General features: G+C 33.8%; 1 protein-coding gene across 9 annotated transcripts in view; it reads left to right on the top strand.

Annotated features, from left to right (window-relative positions):
- The window catches only part of GLS (glutaminase), a 77,915-nt gene that overhangs the window by 45,064 nt on the left and 14,111 nt on the right, over nt 1-18,740 (top strand). For 7 of the 9 annotated variants that reach the window (XM_010602677.3, XM_023542699.2, XM_023542701.2 and 4 more), the window contains 3 exons: nt 1,835-2,011; nt 4,491-4,622; nt 5,699-5,791. In XM_010602677.3, the coding sequence (XP_010600979.2) occupies nt 1,835-2,011; nt 4,491-4,622; nt 5,699-5,791 (402 nt within the window). Of the gene's footprint in view, nt 1-1,834; nt 2,012-4,490; nt 4,623-5,698; nt 5,792-6,798; nt 10,419-18,740 lie in introns of those variants that run through there. The other 2 variants (XM_010602685.3, XM_064286886.1) reach the window with 2 other exon arrangements.

Below are 18,740 nucleotides of genomic sequence, written 5' to 3'. Positions count from 1 at the left end.
TTTTTTTTAAAAAAAACACATTGCTATCAAGTTGATTCCAACTCATAGCAACCATATAAGACAAAGTAGAACTGCCCCATAGGGTTTCCAAGGAGCAGCTGGTAGATTCGAACTGCTGACGTTTTGGTTAGCAGCCAAACACTTAAACCACTGCACCACCAGGGATCCTGTTTATCGGAGGGCTCGTATTCAGCATTGTAAAGTGGCAGTTTCTTAGCTGATTTGATATCTTTTGTAAATTGTTTATTAGTACTATATTCTGATTTAACTGGTGCTAGGGAAAGTAATTGTTAATTTCTGCAATCACACAGTAGATTTTTTTCTAAGGTAGAATAGCCCTCCGTATTGGTGGAGGAGGGACACTCACATAATAATCTGCTGTGGTATTAAACTCAATTTAAGATAGCTTTCCTGAACACCCTCCCACCCGCATATTTTCAGTTTGATTCATTTTTATAGAGTTTACGCCGTTGGTACCACTGCACTGATATCTGTGTTGTGAAGCTATATAGTAGGCCACATTATTGCTACTTTCTTGTTTACCTTGCATTTACCTATTTCTCTTTATTTTTGAAAGTACTTTAATTTTAGCCTTTTAGTAACCTTATAGAAGATACAAGGGAGATTGATAATGAAGTAGATTTTGATGGAAGCCAGGTCATAGATTGTTACCTGCCCAAATGGATGAAGAAGTAGAAATATACCAGATATACCTATCTCCTCATGCAGTGCCCTTTCTACAATATTATTTTAAATAGTAAAGTGTGAGCAAACAAAATAATGTATAAATCTACTTATACTGTCAGTGCAAAGAACCATAATTTGAAATCCAAAGATTATCAATATAAAATTCAGTGTCTAACCTGGTCACTTATTAACCATGTGGCCTAATTTCAATTATTGAGCCATAGTTTCTTTATCCATGGCATACATCTGACCTAACTTCTCAGATTACATCGAAGATAACACGAGATGATATGTGTGAAATTACTTTGTAAACGATAAAGTACTATATAAGTGTAGTATCACTTTTATCCAGTAGTGTTTTTTTTCACCCCTAGCCCATAGGAATTTTTTTTGTATGTTAAAGTTTATTTTTCTTTGGTATACTCATTTGACTTTGCCCACTATAGCTTAACGCACTGCTTTCGAATTGATTCCGACTCATAGGGACCGTATAGAACAGAGTAGAACTGCCCCATAGGGTTTTCAAGGCTGTAAATCTTTATGAAAACAGAGTGCCACATCTTTCTCCTGCAGAACAGCTGGTGGGTTCAAACTGCCAACTTTTTGGTTAACAGCTGAGCGTTTCACCACTGCACCACCAGGGCTCCTCTATTATAGCTCGGGCTCTGTCAATCTGTTGTGAAATTTCTATACTTCAGGTCAAAAAATCAAGAGACAGCCATAGAAGCCGTACTTACTTTTTTCAGAGAAGGGCAGTATCTAATTGAACATCCATCAGGGTATCAGGAAAGTACCCTTAAGATGGATTTTGTCAAATTAGGTACATGTCACCTTATGAAGAACAACACTGTAATTAATACTAAGTATAAATTAGGAAATGATCTTTGGAATTTAATTGGTATTTCTTAAAAAAAAAAAAAAATCATTTTGTGGTTAAATCAGCCTTTGGGCAAATCAGGATAAATGTTAAAGGGGCTAGGACTTCAGCCAATTGAAATCTTTGGAATATCTTCAAGTTATATTTAAAAATCCCTTTGGAATAAAGATTTGTATGAAATAGCAGATAAAGTAGATTATTTTAGGAGTCAACTTTACTAAAAGTAATATGAACCTAAATTTTTGGAATTCACTTCTCTTTCTGTTTTAGCTATGCTCCATTGAAGTGACTTGTGAATCAGCCAGTGTGATGGCTGCAACACTGGCTAATGGTGGCTTTTGCCCAATTACTGGTGAAAGAGTATTGAGCCCTGAAGCTGTTCGAAATACACTGAGTTTGATGCATTCCTGTGGCATGTATGATTTCTCAGGGCAGTTTGCTTTCCATGTAAGTAATTGTTACATTTTTATTTTCTCTGGCAAAAAGCTAGTCTGGACTGGTTCTTTTAAAAATGCAACTTTAACTTTGCTTATAAGGCTGTACATTAATTTTTGAGAGAGACTTTTTTAAAAGGTTAATTTGTTACAGGATTGTTAAGTAATACAGTTAAACAGTCTTCCCAGGTGCTCTTAAGTACTTGATACTTAATTTATAGACCCTTGTCACTTCTACTTTTAAGGCATTCAAATGTACATGGTTTAACAGACTTTATTTTTAATTGTTAATGTTCAGCATTGTGGCGATTATGTACCTCAAGAATTCCTTAAGTTCAGGAAGAGTTCATAGATGTGATGTTTAACATCTTGGGCACAGCCATAAAAAAAACCAAACACATTGTTGTCGAGTTGTTTCCGACTCATGGTGACCCTATAGGACAGAATAGAACTGTCCCATAGGGTTTCCAAGGAGCAGCTGGTGGATTTGAACTGCCTACCTTTTGGTTAGCGGCAGAGCTCTTAACCACTGCACTACCAGGCCTCCAGGTACAGCCATAGATGTTTTAAAGGATTTAAAATATATTAAAGTTAAAACTTAACGAAAAAAATGTACTTCTTTAATCTCTGTTGTGCATTTGCTGCTTTTAAAATATATAACTTGTTACTATTGGGTCGATTCTGACCTTATAGGACAGAAGAACTGCCCCACAGGGTTTCCAAGGCTATAATCTTTATGGAAGCAAACTGCCACATCTCTGTCCCATGGAGTGCCCGGTTCATTTGAACCACTGACCTTTAGACTAGCAGCCGAGCACATAACCACTGAGCCACCAGGACTCCTTTGTAAAATGTATATAAACCAAACCCCACTGCCGTCGAGTTGATTCCAACTCACAGCGACCCTACAGGACAGAGTAGAACTGCCCCATAGAGTTTCCAAGGAGCGCCTGGCGGATTTGAACTGCCAACCTCTTGGTTAGCAGCCGTAGCACTTAACCACTACGCCTCCAGGGTTTCCAAAATGTATATAGACTTTTCTTACTTCATTCTGCTATGACAAGTCATAATACACTTGTAAATTTTTTTTGTTTAACTTGAAAATTTTCACACATATAAACATAGGGAGATTCATTTAACAAATCTACTGTATCCAGCACCGAGCTTAATTAATTATCAATACATGGCCAGTCTTGTTCATCTGTATGTACACCTACTTCTCTGCTTGAGTCATCATATTTCAGTATATAATTCTAAATGAAAAGGACTCTTCAAAAAACATAACCTTGGCATCATTATTACATATTTTAAAAATCTAAAATAAAAATTAATATCTAATATCATCGAAATGTAATGTTCGTATTTCTTGGATTGTCTTATAAATTATTGTTACATTATTTTACAATTCATTTGACTCGAGGTAAAAATAAGGGCCATGCATTGTGATTGGTTGATAATGCCTCCCCTTATTTTCTTTTAATCAGTAGGTCTCCCCTTGACCACTCTCTATTTTTCTTAATTTTTGTTTGAAAAAACTGGGTCATTTTTCCTGTTTCCCACAGTCTGTATTTTGCTAATTACATCCATTCCATTGTCCCTTATATTTCCTGTAAATTAGTAAACCCAATTAAGGTGTTTTTGGTTTAATTTGTGCAAGATTACCTCATAGGTGTACTTCTTTCAAGAGGTACTCAATGTCTGCATGTTATTAAGCCATCCATGAACACTGCCCTGGTGACATTAATTTTGTCTTTTATCCTAATTGTTTGATAATGTAACATAAATGTTTTGCATAATGTGAACTTTAAAAAAAAATTGAAGAGAATTAATTTGAATTATCATTTTGTCTTTGTTCTTCACGCCTTTCTCTGGCAGTATACCACAGATAATCTTTTGGGAAGACATAATTCGTCATTGTTTTCCTGTTGTAAAATATTTTTGTTGAGAATAACTTTTCATATTTAAAAGCAATATGTGTTTATTTTAGAATAGAAAATATAATCAAGAAGAAAAATAAAAACATCCATAGCCCCATAGTTTAGATATAATCTATTTTAACCCCTTGGAGTGTATCTTTCGAAATATTTTCCTATAATTTGAATGCATTCCAAACAGTTTTATAACTGTTTTGCATTTTATTATAAACAGATCAATAAATATTTGTCTCCAACATTATTTTTAATGTTGGAATTCTGTTTTATGAGTAACCAAACCAAAAACCAAACCCTTTGCCGTTGAGTCAATTCCGACTCATAGCGACCATATCGGTCAGAGTAGAGCTGCCCCATAAAGTTTCCAAGGAGCACCTGGTGGATTTGAACTGCCAACCTTTTGGTTAGCAGCTGTAGCACTTAACCACTACGCCACCAGGGTTTCCATGTTATATAAGTATATAATATAATTTATTAACTAATTTTCCTATTAATGGGCATAACATTTTTCATTTTAAAATGTTGACTTGAGTGTCCTTTTTTTTTCCACATTGTATTCAGGTTGGTCTTCCTGCAAAATCTGGAGTTGCTGGGGGCATTCTTTTAGTTGTCCCCAATGTCATGGGCATGATGTGCTGGTCTCCTCCTCTGGACAAGATGGGCAACAGTGTTAAGGGAATTCATTTTTGTCATGTAAGCATATTTCTTTAATAAAAATAATGATCAAATAAGTTGAGCCATCCATCGATTCTGTTTTTTACCCATTTCTGTGGTTGCTTGATTCTTGGTGCATTGCCTGTGTGCCAGTTACTAGGTATTCACAGAAGCCATAAGGTGCTTCTGGTTGCCTCTGTCCGACAGCTTCCATATAATCATTCTCATAGAAAATTACATTTGTTTGATGTTTTAGTTTTCATGGTTGTAATTAGTTTTCAGTTTTCAAAAGCTCATCAAAAGATTCTAATCTTGGAAAAGTAATTTGAAATCCAACATAGTTTAAGAATTATTACAGTTTATTGTATCACCTTTAATCTGCATTTTTTGAATACTTTTATTCATAAGTACCTTTATTTTATATATGTATTTGGAGGAAATAGGCACTGCCTTTACACACATTACTGAAATTTAATTCTAAGTATTAATTACAGGTGGATTGGAGGGGTATAATCAAAAAGAACTGACAGCTTTTAAAAGCGTCGCTACTCTTGACTGGTTCTGTATTTTATATTGTCACCCAGTTCTTGCTAATATTTCAGTATCTGGTTTTATTTATATTTAGTATTTCCTAGAGCCTGCCTTGTGTATCATAATTTTTCATCAGACTTTATTGATTAAAATTCTGGTTTATTTTTTAATCTTCTAAATTTTACAAACCAGAGAATGACATTGTGTTACATATAAATTAGATTACAATAGATTGTAACCAGAATATTATGTTTTTGTGATGATTTACAGTTACTTGGTAGATATATTTTGGTAGAAGAATTCTTTCATTTGGTCTATTATTATAATCCCCATTTTATAGAATATGAAAGTTAGACAGTTTGGGTGGCTGAGGTCTTGGGTAAGCAGTCTTCTCAAAACTTGTATGTGTGTCTTATTCTCATTTAGTTCTCTTCTCAATGCATCATGGTGCCTTACTAACACGCAGAGGTGGTTTCCATGAGATAATTAAGCTGAACAATATTAGCACAGTTTGTTAAAATACAAATAAATAATAGCCGATGAATGGCTAATTTCTCATACCTGTTCTGTTTAACTATTTGCAGGACCTTGTTTCTCTGTGCAATTTCCATAATTATGATAATCTGAGACACTTTGCAAAAAAACTTGATCCTCGAAGAGAAGGTGGTGATCAAAGGGTAAGCTCTTATTTAGATTATTACATAACACTTTTTTGAGAAAGAAATGAAGTTGCTTAAATAAAATTTAGCTTAATGTTTTTAGTGGTCTCATGGCTTTGCTAATCACAAATGATTGTAAACAAATTGTTGACGTTTTCATCCTGGACCAGTAGTACATAGATATTAAATATTGTTGCTTTATTATTTAAATTAGAGCTGGTCAGCCTAGTAGCATGGTCCCTCCTTCCCCTGTGTTCTACCATTTGAAGCAATATTTTTAGAATTGATTCTGTGTAAAGAAGTCACGTTGGAAAGTGCTAAAGCTATACGTTTAGCTTAAAAAGTCTCGTTTTTACTCTTAATATTTGTCATAGTCCTGAATTGAAGTTTATTTTGACTTCTTACCTCCTGAGTGGATGGATATGTAAATGGAGAAAGGGATTATAGTGTTAGTGAGAGACCTTATGAAGCCTCATAATAAATTTTGTAGGCCACTATAGATTAAATATTTTCCTGTAAAAAGAGTTTAATGCAATATTCCTGATATTTTTACCTTAAAGTCATATTTGTTCATTGTCAGTGGATTAACTTCATGTTATTGCACATATGTACTCCTTTTTTCGTGTGTGCTTTTTTTTTTTTATTTTAGTATTAAGAAATCAGAACTTAAATTTCAGGGACAAGAGTTTTTGGACTGTATAGTTCATTGGGCCAAGGGACTTAAGGATTTTAATTCAGTTTCTCTGCATCCCGTATAGAAAATGTTTATAGTAAAATTATCTAATTAAACTTGAATATTGAGCACTTGTAAATAGAAACTGTTTTTAATACATGCTAAGTAAATTTTTCTATCATTAATTCCAATCTGAATAACTTCTGATAATATATGAGGATTAATCCAGAGCCCGACAGAATAGAAACTTCTGTGGAAGTACACGAGTAACATGGGAACACAATGTCAAATAGTGGTGGGTGAAAATGTTAATAGATTTTAATAACATTCGTTGAAAAATACCATTTTATAGCTTGGACCTTTCTTCACTCAAGTGCACTAATAAATTATGTATGTTGCTTGAACAACTAGCATTCCTTTGGACCATTGGACTATGAAAGTCTCCAGCAAGAACTTGCTTTAAAAGAGACAGTATGGAAAAAAGTGTCACCTGAGTCAAATGAGGACATCTCTACAACTATAGTATATAGAATGGAAAATCTGGGAGAGAAAAGCTAAAGAAAGGAGTCATAGTTTCAGAATGTTCTTCATTTAACCTTTCAAACATATTTAGCTTTTTGCATACTATAAATATTTATTTGAGTTTTTTGTGTGTGTGTGTGTGTTCTCAACCTTGGATGCTAGAGCCATAAATCTTTTTTTTTAATTTTTGTGTAAAGATAATAGATTAAAAAGTGGATTTGTTGGTCTTTTAAAAAGTATTTACAAATAGAGCAAGTTACTTTCTTTTAAAGAAAAAATACAAAAAGGAAAATTTTTCTTCAATTTTTTCTTGGTATAATTAAAATTTTAGACTATGTAGTCAGATAATTTCATTTTAAAATAATAACAGAAAACTGTAATTTCTTAGATTTGAAACTCCCCATGTTGGACTTGTAAGTTTCATTGCGTTTTGTTTTTTCTCTTTCAGTTTTAAAACTGACATGATGTCTATAGTAGCAGTAGAAAGTAATTGTATGGTAAATATATAACTAAAGAAGGAAAAATAATGAATCCCAAATTATTTTACTTAAAATAGCAGTAAATTATAAAATTAGCTTAAATTTACATTTATACTATTTTTAATGGTAGATTAGCTTTAAATTTTTTAACATTCATTTTAAATTTTATCAAACATCGCTTGGTTATTTAACCCTATTAAATATGTCGTCTCCTCACTTTTTTGCTTTGCAACTTCTATGCTCATTTATTCTGTAAGAATTGCCATATACAGGAGTGTCTTACCTTACCCAAACATTCCAGCCAAAGAATTTCAGATGTGAAGTAATGACATTTTCGTTGTTAAAAAGCTATAATGGTTAGTTACTCAGAAGGAAAGACAGTGTCTTAAGTGAAATGTTCACCTGAACAATTTTATTTTCATATTATCCACTTAACTTTTTCTGTTATATTTAAGTATGAATGGCAAATCTTGGTTTTTAGCATTTAATAATTTTATTATCCTAATAATTTCATAAATGCTAATGAATATTTCTTTTATGATAACCTATAACATCTCAAAGTCTGTTTAATTTGAATTCTTTTAGAGTACTTAAGAAATGAATTCAGTCTGAAGGTAGTAAGTATACTACTAAAATATCTATTAGATTTGAATCTTTTCGTTCAGTTATGAAAATGCAGTATTGAGAATCAACACTTTTTTAAGAGAAGAACTTTAGATTCTACATAGCATGGTTTCAAATAATAATTCACAGTATATAAAGGCTCTCTTAGCAAAGCAATTGTAAAATTCTGTAGGAGCTATTCACACTTCTTCCTCCCTCCACAGTTCTTTGAAGTGTTTTTTGTTTGTTTTTTAATTCATTTTTAAGCTTGTAAATTTTTTATTTGGGGATTAGTGTCTTTAGATCATGGCATATATATGGTAGGGCAAAGTCTGTAAAAAGTAAATACAGTATAGCAAAAAAGATTTCACTAGGTAATTTAGGTACTAGTGTAAATATAACCCAAACACCAAACCCACTGCCGTTGAGTCAATTCTGACTCATAGTGACCCTATAGGACAGAGTAGTACTGCCCTGTAGAGTTTCCAAGGAGCACTTGGCGGATTTGAACTGCCATCCTTTTGGTTAGCAGCCGTAGCACTTACCCATTATGCTAGCAGGGTTTCCAGTGTAAATATAGATACAGAAAATCCTGATCACATGAGGCCTTGAGTTTGAGGACTGTGATGTTAGGAACAGAAATTCTCTCCCAAAGGTGCTGGTAAAAAACCTTTTGGGCTAACTTAAAGTATTAAATTTATGTATTTAAATAATTAGGTATTTAGTTTTAGAGGATTTTACGGTTACTTGAATGTTCTCATGTACAGATGCATATCCTAACTGGATGATCTGGTTCAGCCATTTACAATAGAATGGTTCTTCATGGCCTTGCCACTGCTCTGCCTTTGGACAGTGCCATATTTGTACTAGTTCCACCAGAGCTGTTTGTGGTTTGGGCAAGTGAATGCCCTGATAGTTTGGAAAGAGGTCTTTAGTTTTTTTCCGCTCTGCTCTGAATTCTAACATTTTGTTATTTCATTTAGAGGCTAGTTTTACTTTATAAAATGAAGAAGTGGTAAAATGACTATTATTAAGACAGTAAAGCAAGTTGTCTTCTGAATAACCGTTATATTTGATGTTTCATATTGTGTGCATATTTGTTTAGATTTCAAAATTAGATTGTTAATTTGTAGTACTTCTAAATGCTTAAATACATACTTATAAATGAAGTAGTTATCTAAGCTATTGTGTTCGTAGAATGTTACAATGGCCATCTAGAAATTAAAAAATGGACTTTTATTATTTTTCACTGGAGGAAGGAATGAATGGAAGGAGGAAGACATTGTGAATAGGCTCCCAAACATTACTTTAAAAGAAAAGGAAAAAAAAAAAAAAAACTTTGCCAGATTTAAGGACATTGAATCCTTTAGTATTTTTAATACCTTTTCAAATAAACTTCCTGAAAAGTACTCAGTATTGTTGGGTTTAATTAATTTCTTTTATGCCATTACCGATTCTTGATATTCAAGCATTTAGAAATTAGCATATTCGTTTTTCTGGGGGGGGCATCATTAACATTTCATTTGAAATGCAAATTATCCCTGAAATACTTTGTTTTCAGCATAAATGTTGTGCATTTTATCTTAGTGTTTGGATTAAAACATTTGTGTTGTTTAGCTTTCTTTCATTTGCTTTGTATATTTAATAATGTATCTTTTATTTTCCAGTGTGCCTATTTTTTGTATTGTACAATAAATTTGTTTTAAGCTGATTTTATTGTTTTTTTTTTTTTTTTGATGAAAGAAACTCCAACATTTTAAGTACAACAAGCAATTGGAATTTTAACTTAGAAAAAATTATTCGTTATGAAATTACTATTAAAATATTTTTAATGAATTCTGAGGCTATTGTGAAGAGAAACTAGAAATACTCAAAAGGTCTTCATTTGATATATATAATTTTTTTAATGCAGACGAGTGTTGGGACTTTGGCGGGGACGTTTTTTTATTAGATGTACTATAAGTATTTAAATAAAGACTTTTCTCCAAATTTTTGTTGTTTTCCATTTGATAAGTCTGAAACAAAAAATACAGCCCAAATTTACAGGTTCTTTCTGCTTTGTGAGGAAAAATATTAATTGATATTATTCACTATATGACCTTACTTTATCTGTTGTTGCCTAAAACTTAGAAAAAAACATATTGCTAAATTAAATGAAGAGTATCATAATATTGCTTTAGACTAAAAATGCATTGCCATGGAGTCGATTCTAACTCATAGTGACCCTATAGGACAGAGTAGAATTGCCCCACAGAGTTTCCAAAGAGCACCTGGTTGGTAGCAACAGCCGACCTTTTGGTTGGCAACCATACCACTTAACCACTCCACCACCAGGGTTTCCTGCTTTAAAAAAAAAAAAAAAAAAGAACTGTTAATTCCAGTAGAATTTATATTGAGTAGAATATCTATTATAAAGATATTCACCTTTACTGTCTTCTTAAGGGATTTAATTTTCAGAAGGAATTTAGTGTGAACTGCTGAAGTTCATCCTTTCAAGATTGTTGATGTACTTTCAATTACTATGAATCTTATATTTTTTTAGAATCATAAAATTGAGCTAGAAAGTGATCTCAAAGGTTATCTGGTGCAGACTCCCTGCCGTCTTCTTTTTTTGTTTTAAAGACAAGAAAACTTCTCATCTTAACAATTTAGTTACAGATGTACGACTTCTCTCCAAGTTACTTAGTGCCATGCTTTCTCTATTAGTAATATTTACAAATTTTTTTCTCTTTTCTGTTTTTTGGGGTTGATTGGTTTTGTGTTTTTATGTGGAGAGATTTGTTTGTTACGTATTTTTTATGAGAAGCATAACTGCCAGTAGTTAATATGACTACAAGTTATTTGGCAGACTGTCCCATCAGCATTTATTAAAACTACTTAATTGTATCTTCCTAGTAATAGTAAGCAGCCATATGCCACAGTTATTAAAAACTAGTAAAGTCACAAGTGAATTTTGCAATTAATACAGTAATTCTAAAAATAAAACATTATCCTGGAACCTTTGAAAGAAAGTAAATATAGCAGAAATGTGGCTCTAAAAACAGGTGGCGTACCATTGGCTTTTCAGAATCAATTCCTTTGAGAGTAGAAAAAAAAATAAGTAAAAAAGATGTTAAATAAGCAAAAGGCTATATGAGTTCTAAACAAATGTTCTCAAAAGGAAAAAAAATTTTTTTGCTTGTTAGCTTTCCCCAGACATACAATCTATGCAAAATTCTAGGTACTTCCCTTGTTTTTGTTTATTGTTTGTTTTTAGATATTTGGATGGATCTATGAATGGCCTCAGCATAAGACCCTTGATTTGTCTGCCTATAGTGCATGTTGTCTTCAGGATCAGTCTCTACTTGACATGGATTTGGGAGTTTTATTTTTTGGCCTTGTTAACTCTCTTAACCATTCAATAAGTTTAAGAAGGAAATATATATATTATTTCTAACATACATTTTATTTTTTTTTTAATCTTTGTTGATTTTAGAGGAGCCTGTGGCACAGTGATTAAGCACTTGGCTACTGACTAAAAGGTTGGCAGTTCCCGAAAGAGAAAGATGTAGTAGCAGCCTGCTTATATAAAGATTACAGCCTTGGATCCTTATGGGGCAGTTCTACTCTGTCCTGTAGGATCCTATGGTCAAAACGAGCTTCACAGCAACATTTTCTGTTTTGAGTTTTTTTTTTTTTTTTTTTTTCACACTTAAATATTGTTACTTTCAAAGAGTTGGTTTCTAAATTCTCAAAAATTGAACTACATAGCTCTTCTCCCCATAAGTTTATAAAGGTAAGAACCTGAGCTTTTAGGAGACTGGCTTTTATTCAATATAAACTGATTGCTTTCACATTAAGGAGCCCTGGTTAAAGCGCTTGGCTGCTAACTGAAAGGTCAGCTGTTCAAACCCATCAGCTGCTCCGAGAGAAAGAGATACAGCAGTCTGCTTCCGTAAAAATATATAGCCCCGGAAACCCTATGGGGCAGCTCTGCTCTGTCCTGTAGGGTTGCTGTAAGATGGAATTGACTCAAGGGTAGTGGGATTGGTTGTTCCTCCCCCCACTTCCACATTATAGAATTAGAATGATGCTGAAATACTCATATATGGACCATTCCATTATCAAATTAAAATCAGGGTCTTTAGTCTCTTATTCTTAATCCCAAGTTAGAATTACCAGTTTTCATTATTTTGTGTATACCTTTTCATAATTCATCACTAAGGGGCAATTTATAAAGTGTCCTTTGAGAGGGAATAACATAAAACTTAATATTTAAGTCTTGACTTTCTTCCGTTTAGTGAGGTTAATGATGTTGCATAAAACCATGGTATAAATTAATTGAACTCCATCCAAAGTCTTACTTTGTTATTTCTCACAGTCACTCAGAAGGAGCCCTTGTGGTGCAGTGGTTAAGCACTCAGCTGTTAACTGAAAGGTCAGCAGTTTGACCCATCTACCTCTCTGTTAGAGAAAAGACCTGGTGATCTGCTCCTATAGAGATTACAGCCTAGGAAACTCTATAGGGCTGCAATGAAATTGAAAAACTCAAAATATATCATTTTTAATTTTAATTATCCTACTTTATTTTTCATTCTTTCAATATCATAGTTCATTTTGGGGTGAAAATTTAGATAATTTAAAAAATTACATCATAGTTATTCATGAAATGAATTTTCATTTCCAAATCTTCATATTGCTAATACATTCATTTCCAAATCTTTAAGTAGTATTGACATTTGACAGTCAAGATTTGTTTTTGATAAAAGTTTTTAAAAAATTAAGTGTTAAAATCCAGACTTCTTTTTTTCAGTATAATGTAGCTTACTGTTGTTATTATTTTCATTGAACCTTGAGTACATTCACCTCTTCATCCAGGTCTAAATGTAAGATTTGTAATTTAAATAAAGAACTAAATGATATTGTTTCTACTTTGAGTTTGAATAAATAAACAATGTGTTTTGCACAGTGAAACTTCATTAACATCTCTTGACTGAAATTACAGGACAAGTGTTGATTTTGTTAAAATTCTATAGTGACTAATACTATTAACCCATTCTAATCATACCAATAAAATATTCCTGCCATAATGTCTCCCCCCTTTTTTTTTTTTTTTTTTACCTGAAAGAGAGACTTTGGAGAATGGTTTGGAGGAGGATGGGAAATAGAGCATAACTTCCTGTCACTGATTTGTGAAGTTTTTCAACTAAAAGGTGCTATTTCAACAGAATTTCGAGAATATATAACTTTTTTTTTCACCTGAAGGAGAAACAAAGGGGGAAAATTTTTTTTTTTTATGTTTTTAGCTAAGTAATAAAACTTTGAGAAGCTTTTAGTTCAGCTTGTTATTCAGCTTTATTTTAAATCAGCCATGTTTGTCTGTCACGGGAGCAGCACTGTTGTTTCCATGTTTGGCTTTGTCACGTAATGGTTCACTTATGTGTTAGTACACTCCCCTTGTACTAAGGGCTTCTGGAGAGAAAGCTGCTGCATTATTTGTATATTGTGTTCTGTAGTTTTTTTTTCGGTGCCATTGGGGGGAGGTAGATAATTGTGTCATTAGTTAAGAATTTGGTTTTTCTTAGCTCATTAGTTGTGAATCTGCAGAAATTCTTAATAGATTGAGGCTTCCAGTTAACCTGGTGCTTTTTAGTAGATGTAAGTAGCTTCAATAAATGTTGAGTTGGTGAGCCTAGGATCTGGGTGGGGTATACTATGATATACTGTAAGCATGAACTTCTGAGTACTATTTTCTTCCTTTAAAAATATGCATGAATTTTGTTTTACTTCTTAATACCTTCATGATATTTTTAAAGCATAGACTAAACTTCCTTTTCTAGAGTCTGAGTACATTTGACTTCAGGAAGATGTACCATATTTATTAAGATGCTTCTCATTCATCTTGACATAGGACGGTAAACTGTAACAGTTAATCCATAAACAATCTTAATCACAGATTTAATGATCATATGGTTTCTGAAATGACCATACATACCTAAAATTGTCTGTGATTTAAAATCGAGTAGAATGTCCCATCCATGCCTATTGCCTGTACCAAAGACCTTGGAAGCCTAGAGTTTCTTTATAGTCCCTTATCACAGGAAGCTTAGCAGTGTGCAGACCTAAAACTGAGTATACAGTGATCAGTTTTCAAAAGGATGGGCCTAAACCCAGCTAACCTGGGCAAGTGCAGCTTGGACTAGAGTAGCTCAAGCTGTCCAGTTTGCTAAAATGGACGATCGTATGGTTTTCTGTATATTTCACCTTCTGCTTCCAATGTCAGTAATTTTAGTCAACTTTACCAAAAAAGACACACACAATATACTACCAGCAGCAACTTACTAACATCAAAATTTGAATAGCACAATTTTAGGCTCAATTATAATAAATGGACTTAATATGGATTGGTCTCCAGTACAAAGCATATCTTGAGAATAGTCCTCATAAAAATTATGAAGGTAGGTACTGCTTTATTATCTCTATAGATTCAGATTGATCATATAAGTTCCCTAAGGTCACAGCTTTTAAGTGTATAGTACCAGGACTTAAACCCCAGGCAGTTTTGATTCCAGAGTCCATCCTCTTGACCATAGACCATACTATTTCCCGTTCCCATTGTGTCTCCTTATTAATAAAATTGGGATAGTCCATGAAAATTAAAGAATAGTAACAGTAGTTTTAAATTGCCTTGATAGACCCAAAACTGAGGAAATTTCATATTAAACAAGGTTATTCTGCGGTGAGTTCATTTTTTATTACAACAGTGGTGTAACATGGGTATTGTCTATATTCTGTATCACCAGTATCTTATGATTTTAGTATATTCACATATGTGTTTCACTCATAGAAAGAAATTCCTTTATCCCAAAGTTCTTTTACCAACAGACAAATCACTGTGAAGGGAAACCACTGGGAGGGGTTTTCAGCACACACGATAAGACATCATTGGACATGATCAGATTTATTTCTTAAAGTGTTGATCTATGTAGGAAAATTAACTCCAATATTACTTGACTGTAGAAGGTAAAAAACCTTAAATCTTGCCATTAAAATCATTCCTTACTAATTCTTGTAGAAGTGCATCAAAGTGGTTTTCATTACTTAATTTTTTTCTTTTATATTCCCAAAACACTAAATTGGTATGTTAGCACTAAAAGCTGATGTTTATTGTAACTCCTCAGACTTATTTTGGAAGATGCATTTAAAAACCCTATTGTTTACCTCCTCTAAATGTCTATCAGCTACTCTAAATTTATTAAATCTTGCTAAACCCTGACTCCTTATAGCTTCTTACAGAGCTAAAAGAGTGTTCATTTATCCATAACAGTTCTTGGTTCTGTTTTGTAATTTATTATCCAAAATTGAAGGTATCTTTGTACAATTCTGTGCTTGTTCTTAGGATAAATTTTTGTAAACCAACAAAATTAGAATAATTCAGTGATGAAGCAATGAAATTTTCTATCCTCATCCTTGTAATATGTTTGCTCTTGAGTTTAATGACTTACTGGTAAACATAAATAAACTGTAACACAGGGATATGCTGTGTATACTGGACTACGAAGAAAGAGAATTCTGCTGTTAAGTATATCTTAAAAAATAACAGATCTACCTCAGTGCCCTTACTGGACAAATTCCTATTGCACATGTACTCACTTCATTTAAATTGCTCTGCTTTCCTTCCAGTATTTCTTTTGTAATAATAACGCATGGTACAAGAATGGTCAGGTAGCTCATTCCTTTTAAGAAGTTGCTTGCCCACGTTAGTGGCTATTAGCAAGTTGACTGAAGGCCTGAACTCTTCCGGTTTCCATTTCAGTATTCTCAATTCCTATTTTACTTTGTTACCAGTTTTTGTTTTTCTTTGTAGTAGGAAATTTGTTTTCCTCTTGTGTTTCTTCCTCTTTATTTCTGATACCATAGGTCCCCCACTGGTGTCCAAGGTCAGCTCTGTCTATATAAATGAAAATGCTTAACTGTTAAAGCTCATTTTATTTCCTTTTATTTAAGGTTTCTTCCAACTAAGTAAAAACCAAAACGGGTTATTATCCCTCTCTCACCATTTCATTAGTTTTTGTTTAAACAGCACACATACAGAACAAGGTCAAGATATTTAGCCAACTTAATTTAATGGAATAGTTCAGATTCCACCTAAATTAGATAGCGTTGTTCAACTTCATTTAACCAATATTTCTTTATTTATTATGTGCCAGAAATTGCAAGGTGTTTGGGATATGCAGTGGTAAAATAGGATCCAGTTTATGGTGTTTACAATCTAGAAGAGGATGTGGATATTGAATAAATAATTATTAAACTAATTAAAATGGTGATATGTGATTTGTTCATACTGATACATATAGATTAGTTCATTTTAACTGCTATAAAGGAATATATACCATATGATGCTATTTTTATACATTTATAACAAACTTAATGAGACAAATATACAATGTAGTTTAAGAACATGCAGTCCAGTCTTCAAATGAACCTTAACTGTGAGATGAGGGAAGTGGATGCAGGAGGAGTAGTTAGTTTGTATCTTTAATGTTTTATTTCTTTTTAAAAGCAAATACAATTAAATGATAGAAAAGTACAGTGTTAGGAGAGAGTATAATGAGAAGATCTCTTTTAATCTGGATGGTTAGGTATAGTTGGTTTTCTCTGAAAGGTGATACTGATAAATTAAGGGTGGAATAGGATTGATTTAAATAGTCTGACTTGAAGGCCCCAGATCAGGAAAAAGTTTAGCACGTTTGAGAAAGTGAAAGAAGGTAAATGTGATGAAGTAAGAGCGAGGAGAATTTAGTTTTGGACTTCATTCAAAGTGCAAAAGGAAACTTGGAGGCGTAAAAGGGGGGGTAGCATGATTTGATTTTTAAAAATTGTGGAGATTGGATTAGAGAGTGGTGAAAGTTGAAGCTATGAGACTGAGATGTGATCGGTTGGACTAGAGCAGAAGAGGTGAAGAAGGTAGATATGAGTTGTATTTTGGAGATGGAATTAGCAGCACTTGGTGGTAATTTTGATGGATGAACAAGAATGAAACGATACCAAGTTGATTGAAGTATGAGCACTGGTCAAATACTGCTGCTTTTATTAGGGTGGAGAATACTAGATAAGGAAATGTTTGGAGTATGGGAAAAAATAAGTTTAATTTTGGCTATTGTAACAAGGATCTGTTTGGCTACACCTATCAGGAGGTTGGTTAACGGTGGTTTAAACAAATAGGGGGTTAGTTGCCTAATAAAACAAGAAGTCTGGCAATAGACAAATCTGTGATTAGTGCCATCAGTAAGGTAAGCTGCTCCGCCAACTTTATCACATTGGTGTTAGACCTCATGCACGTCACCTTCTAGTGTCCAGATGGCTGTTCCTCTTTGAGCCTTGCTTATATGAAGAAAAGAGTGATACCTAACCATGAAAACAAAGCTTGCCCAGAAACCTGTTTGACGCACACTGGCCAGGTTAGCTTCAGGGAAATTTAGGGAAGTTTTTTTTTTTATTTTTAGTTGAGCACATCACTACTCCTAACAAAGTAGAGATTCTGTTAGTATGGAAGAGTCAGGGAGTGGATAACAGGTAGGCGATTAGCAGTGTGAGAAAGCTAACTTCTGTTTGAGGTATCTCTATATTTGTGAGGTTTCAAAGTAGTGATGCTGAGTAAGCGGTCTGATACAGGCCTAAAACTTAGGAGAGTGAGCTGATCTGGAGATAGTAGCATTTGAAACTCTAAGGGTACTTGAGATTGCTGAAGGAGACAGTGTAGAGTAAGACGGAAAGGGGACCTAAAGATGCAGCCCTAAAGAACTCCATTTTAAAGGTAGGATAGACTAGAAGAGGCCCCCACTAGGCAAAAGTGTCTAGATGGGAAAATCCAGGATAGTGTAGTATTAGGAGACAAGAAGAGAAAGTATTTCAAGGATTTTGGAGCAGCTAACTGTAGCAAAAATGAGAGCTATCCGTTTGTGTAATGTCCTTCCCAGGTTTCATTATTTTGTTGTTTGGTGTTAAAATATTCTTCTGTTTAGTAAATGATGATGGTAGTAGAAGGTAGGGTTGCTTTTATTCTTTATACTTGGGGGGAAAAATGGACAGCTCATGCTGGTAACACCACCTTCTCCCCACCCACACACGGTAATTTTTTTTTTTTTTTTCATTGGCTTTGAGATTTAAAAGGTCAAGGAACTTTTGGACTAGAGAAGTTTTGACTGCTGATAGAAAATATCTAGTAAAGAATGAGAGCTGGAAGATAAAAGAGAGGCAATGGCCAATAAAGTGACATCCCTGGAAAGAGATTGGGCACAGGCAAAGGATTAGCTGGTGGGAGGAAGAGCACTTCCTCCAATAAAGTAGGACAGAGAGGCAGTTAGATTTCCAGATATGATGAGGTAGGTTGGAGTTTCTGTCCTTGGGCTTCCATTTCCCTGAAGAGTATGAAGCAGGGCTTTTTGCTGGGAATGAATTGTGGAGTTTGAGGGAGACTTTGAAGTTTCAGGGGCCTAGGAAAGATAGGAAATGATGATTGTTCCTGGCGTGGGAGAGGGAGCTGCGTAGGGAAACACGGCCATGTCAGAATACCAGGGATTTACAGTGTGTGGCAGTCTGCTCCGCTGTGATTAGCCCCAGTATCTGATGGCTGCATCCAGTGTCTGGGTTTATAAGCAGATAGGAGTGTACGACAGTTAGGCAAGGGATTTTGTGGATGGATTTTGGA

Source organism: Loxodonta africana, chromosome 6, assembly GCF_030014295.1.
Source record: "Loxodonta africana isolate mLoxAfr1 chromosome 6, mLoxAfr1.hap2, whole genome shotgun sequence".
Lineage (NCBI taxonomy): Eukaryota > Metazoa > Chordata > Mammalia > Proboscidea > Elephantidae > Loxodonta > Loxodonta africana.
The sequence above is the reverse complement of the archived record's forward strand: the minus strand, read 5'-3'. Positions and strand labels throughout refer to the sequence as shown.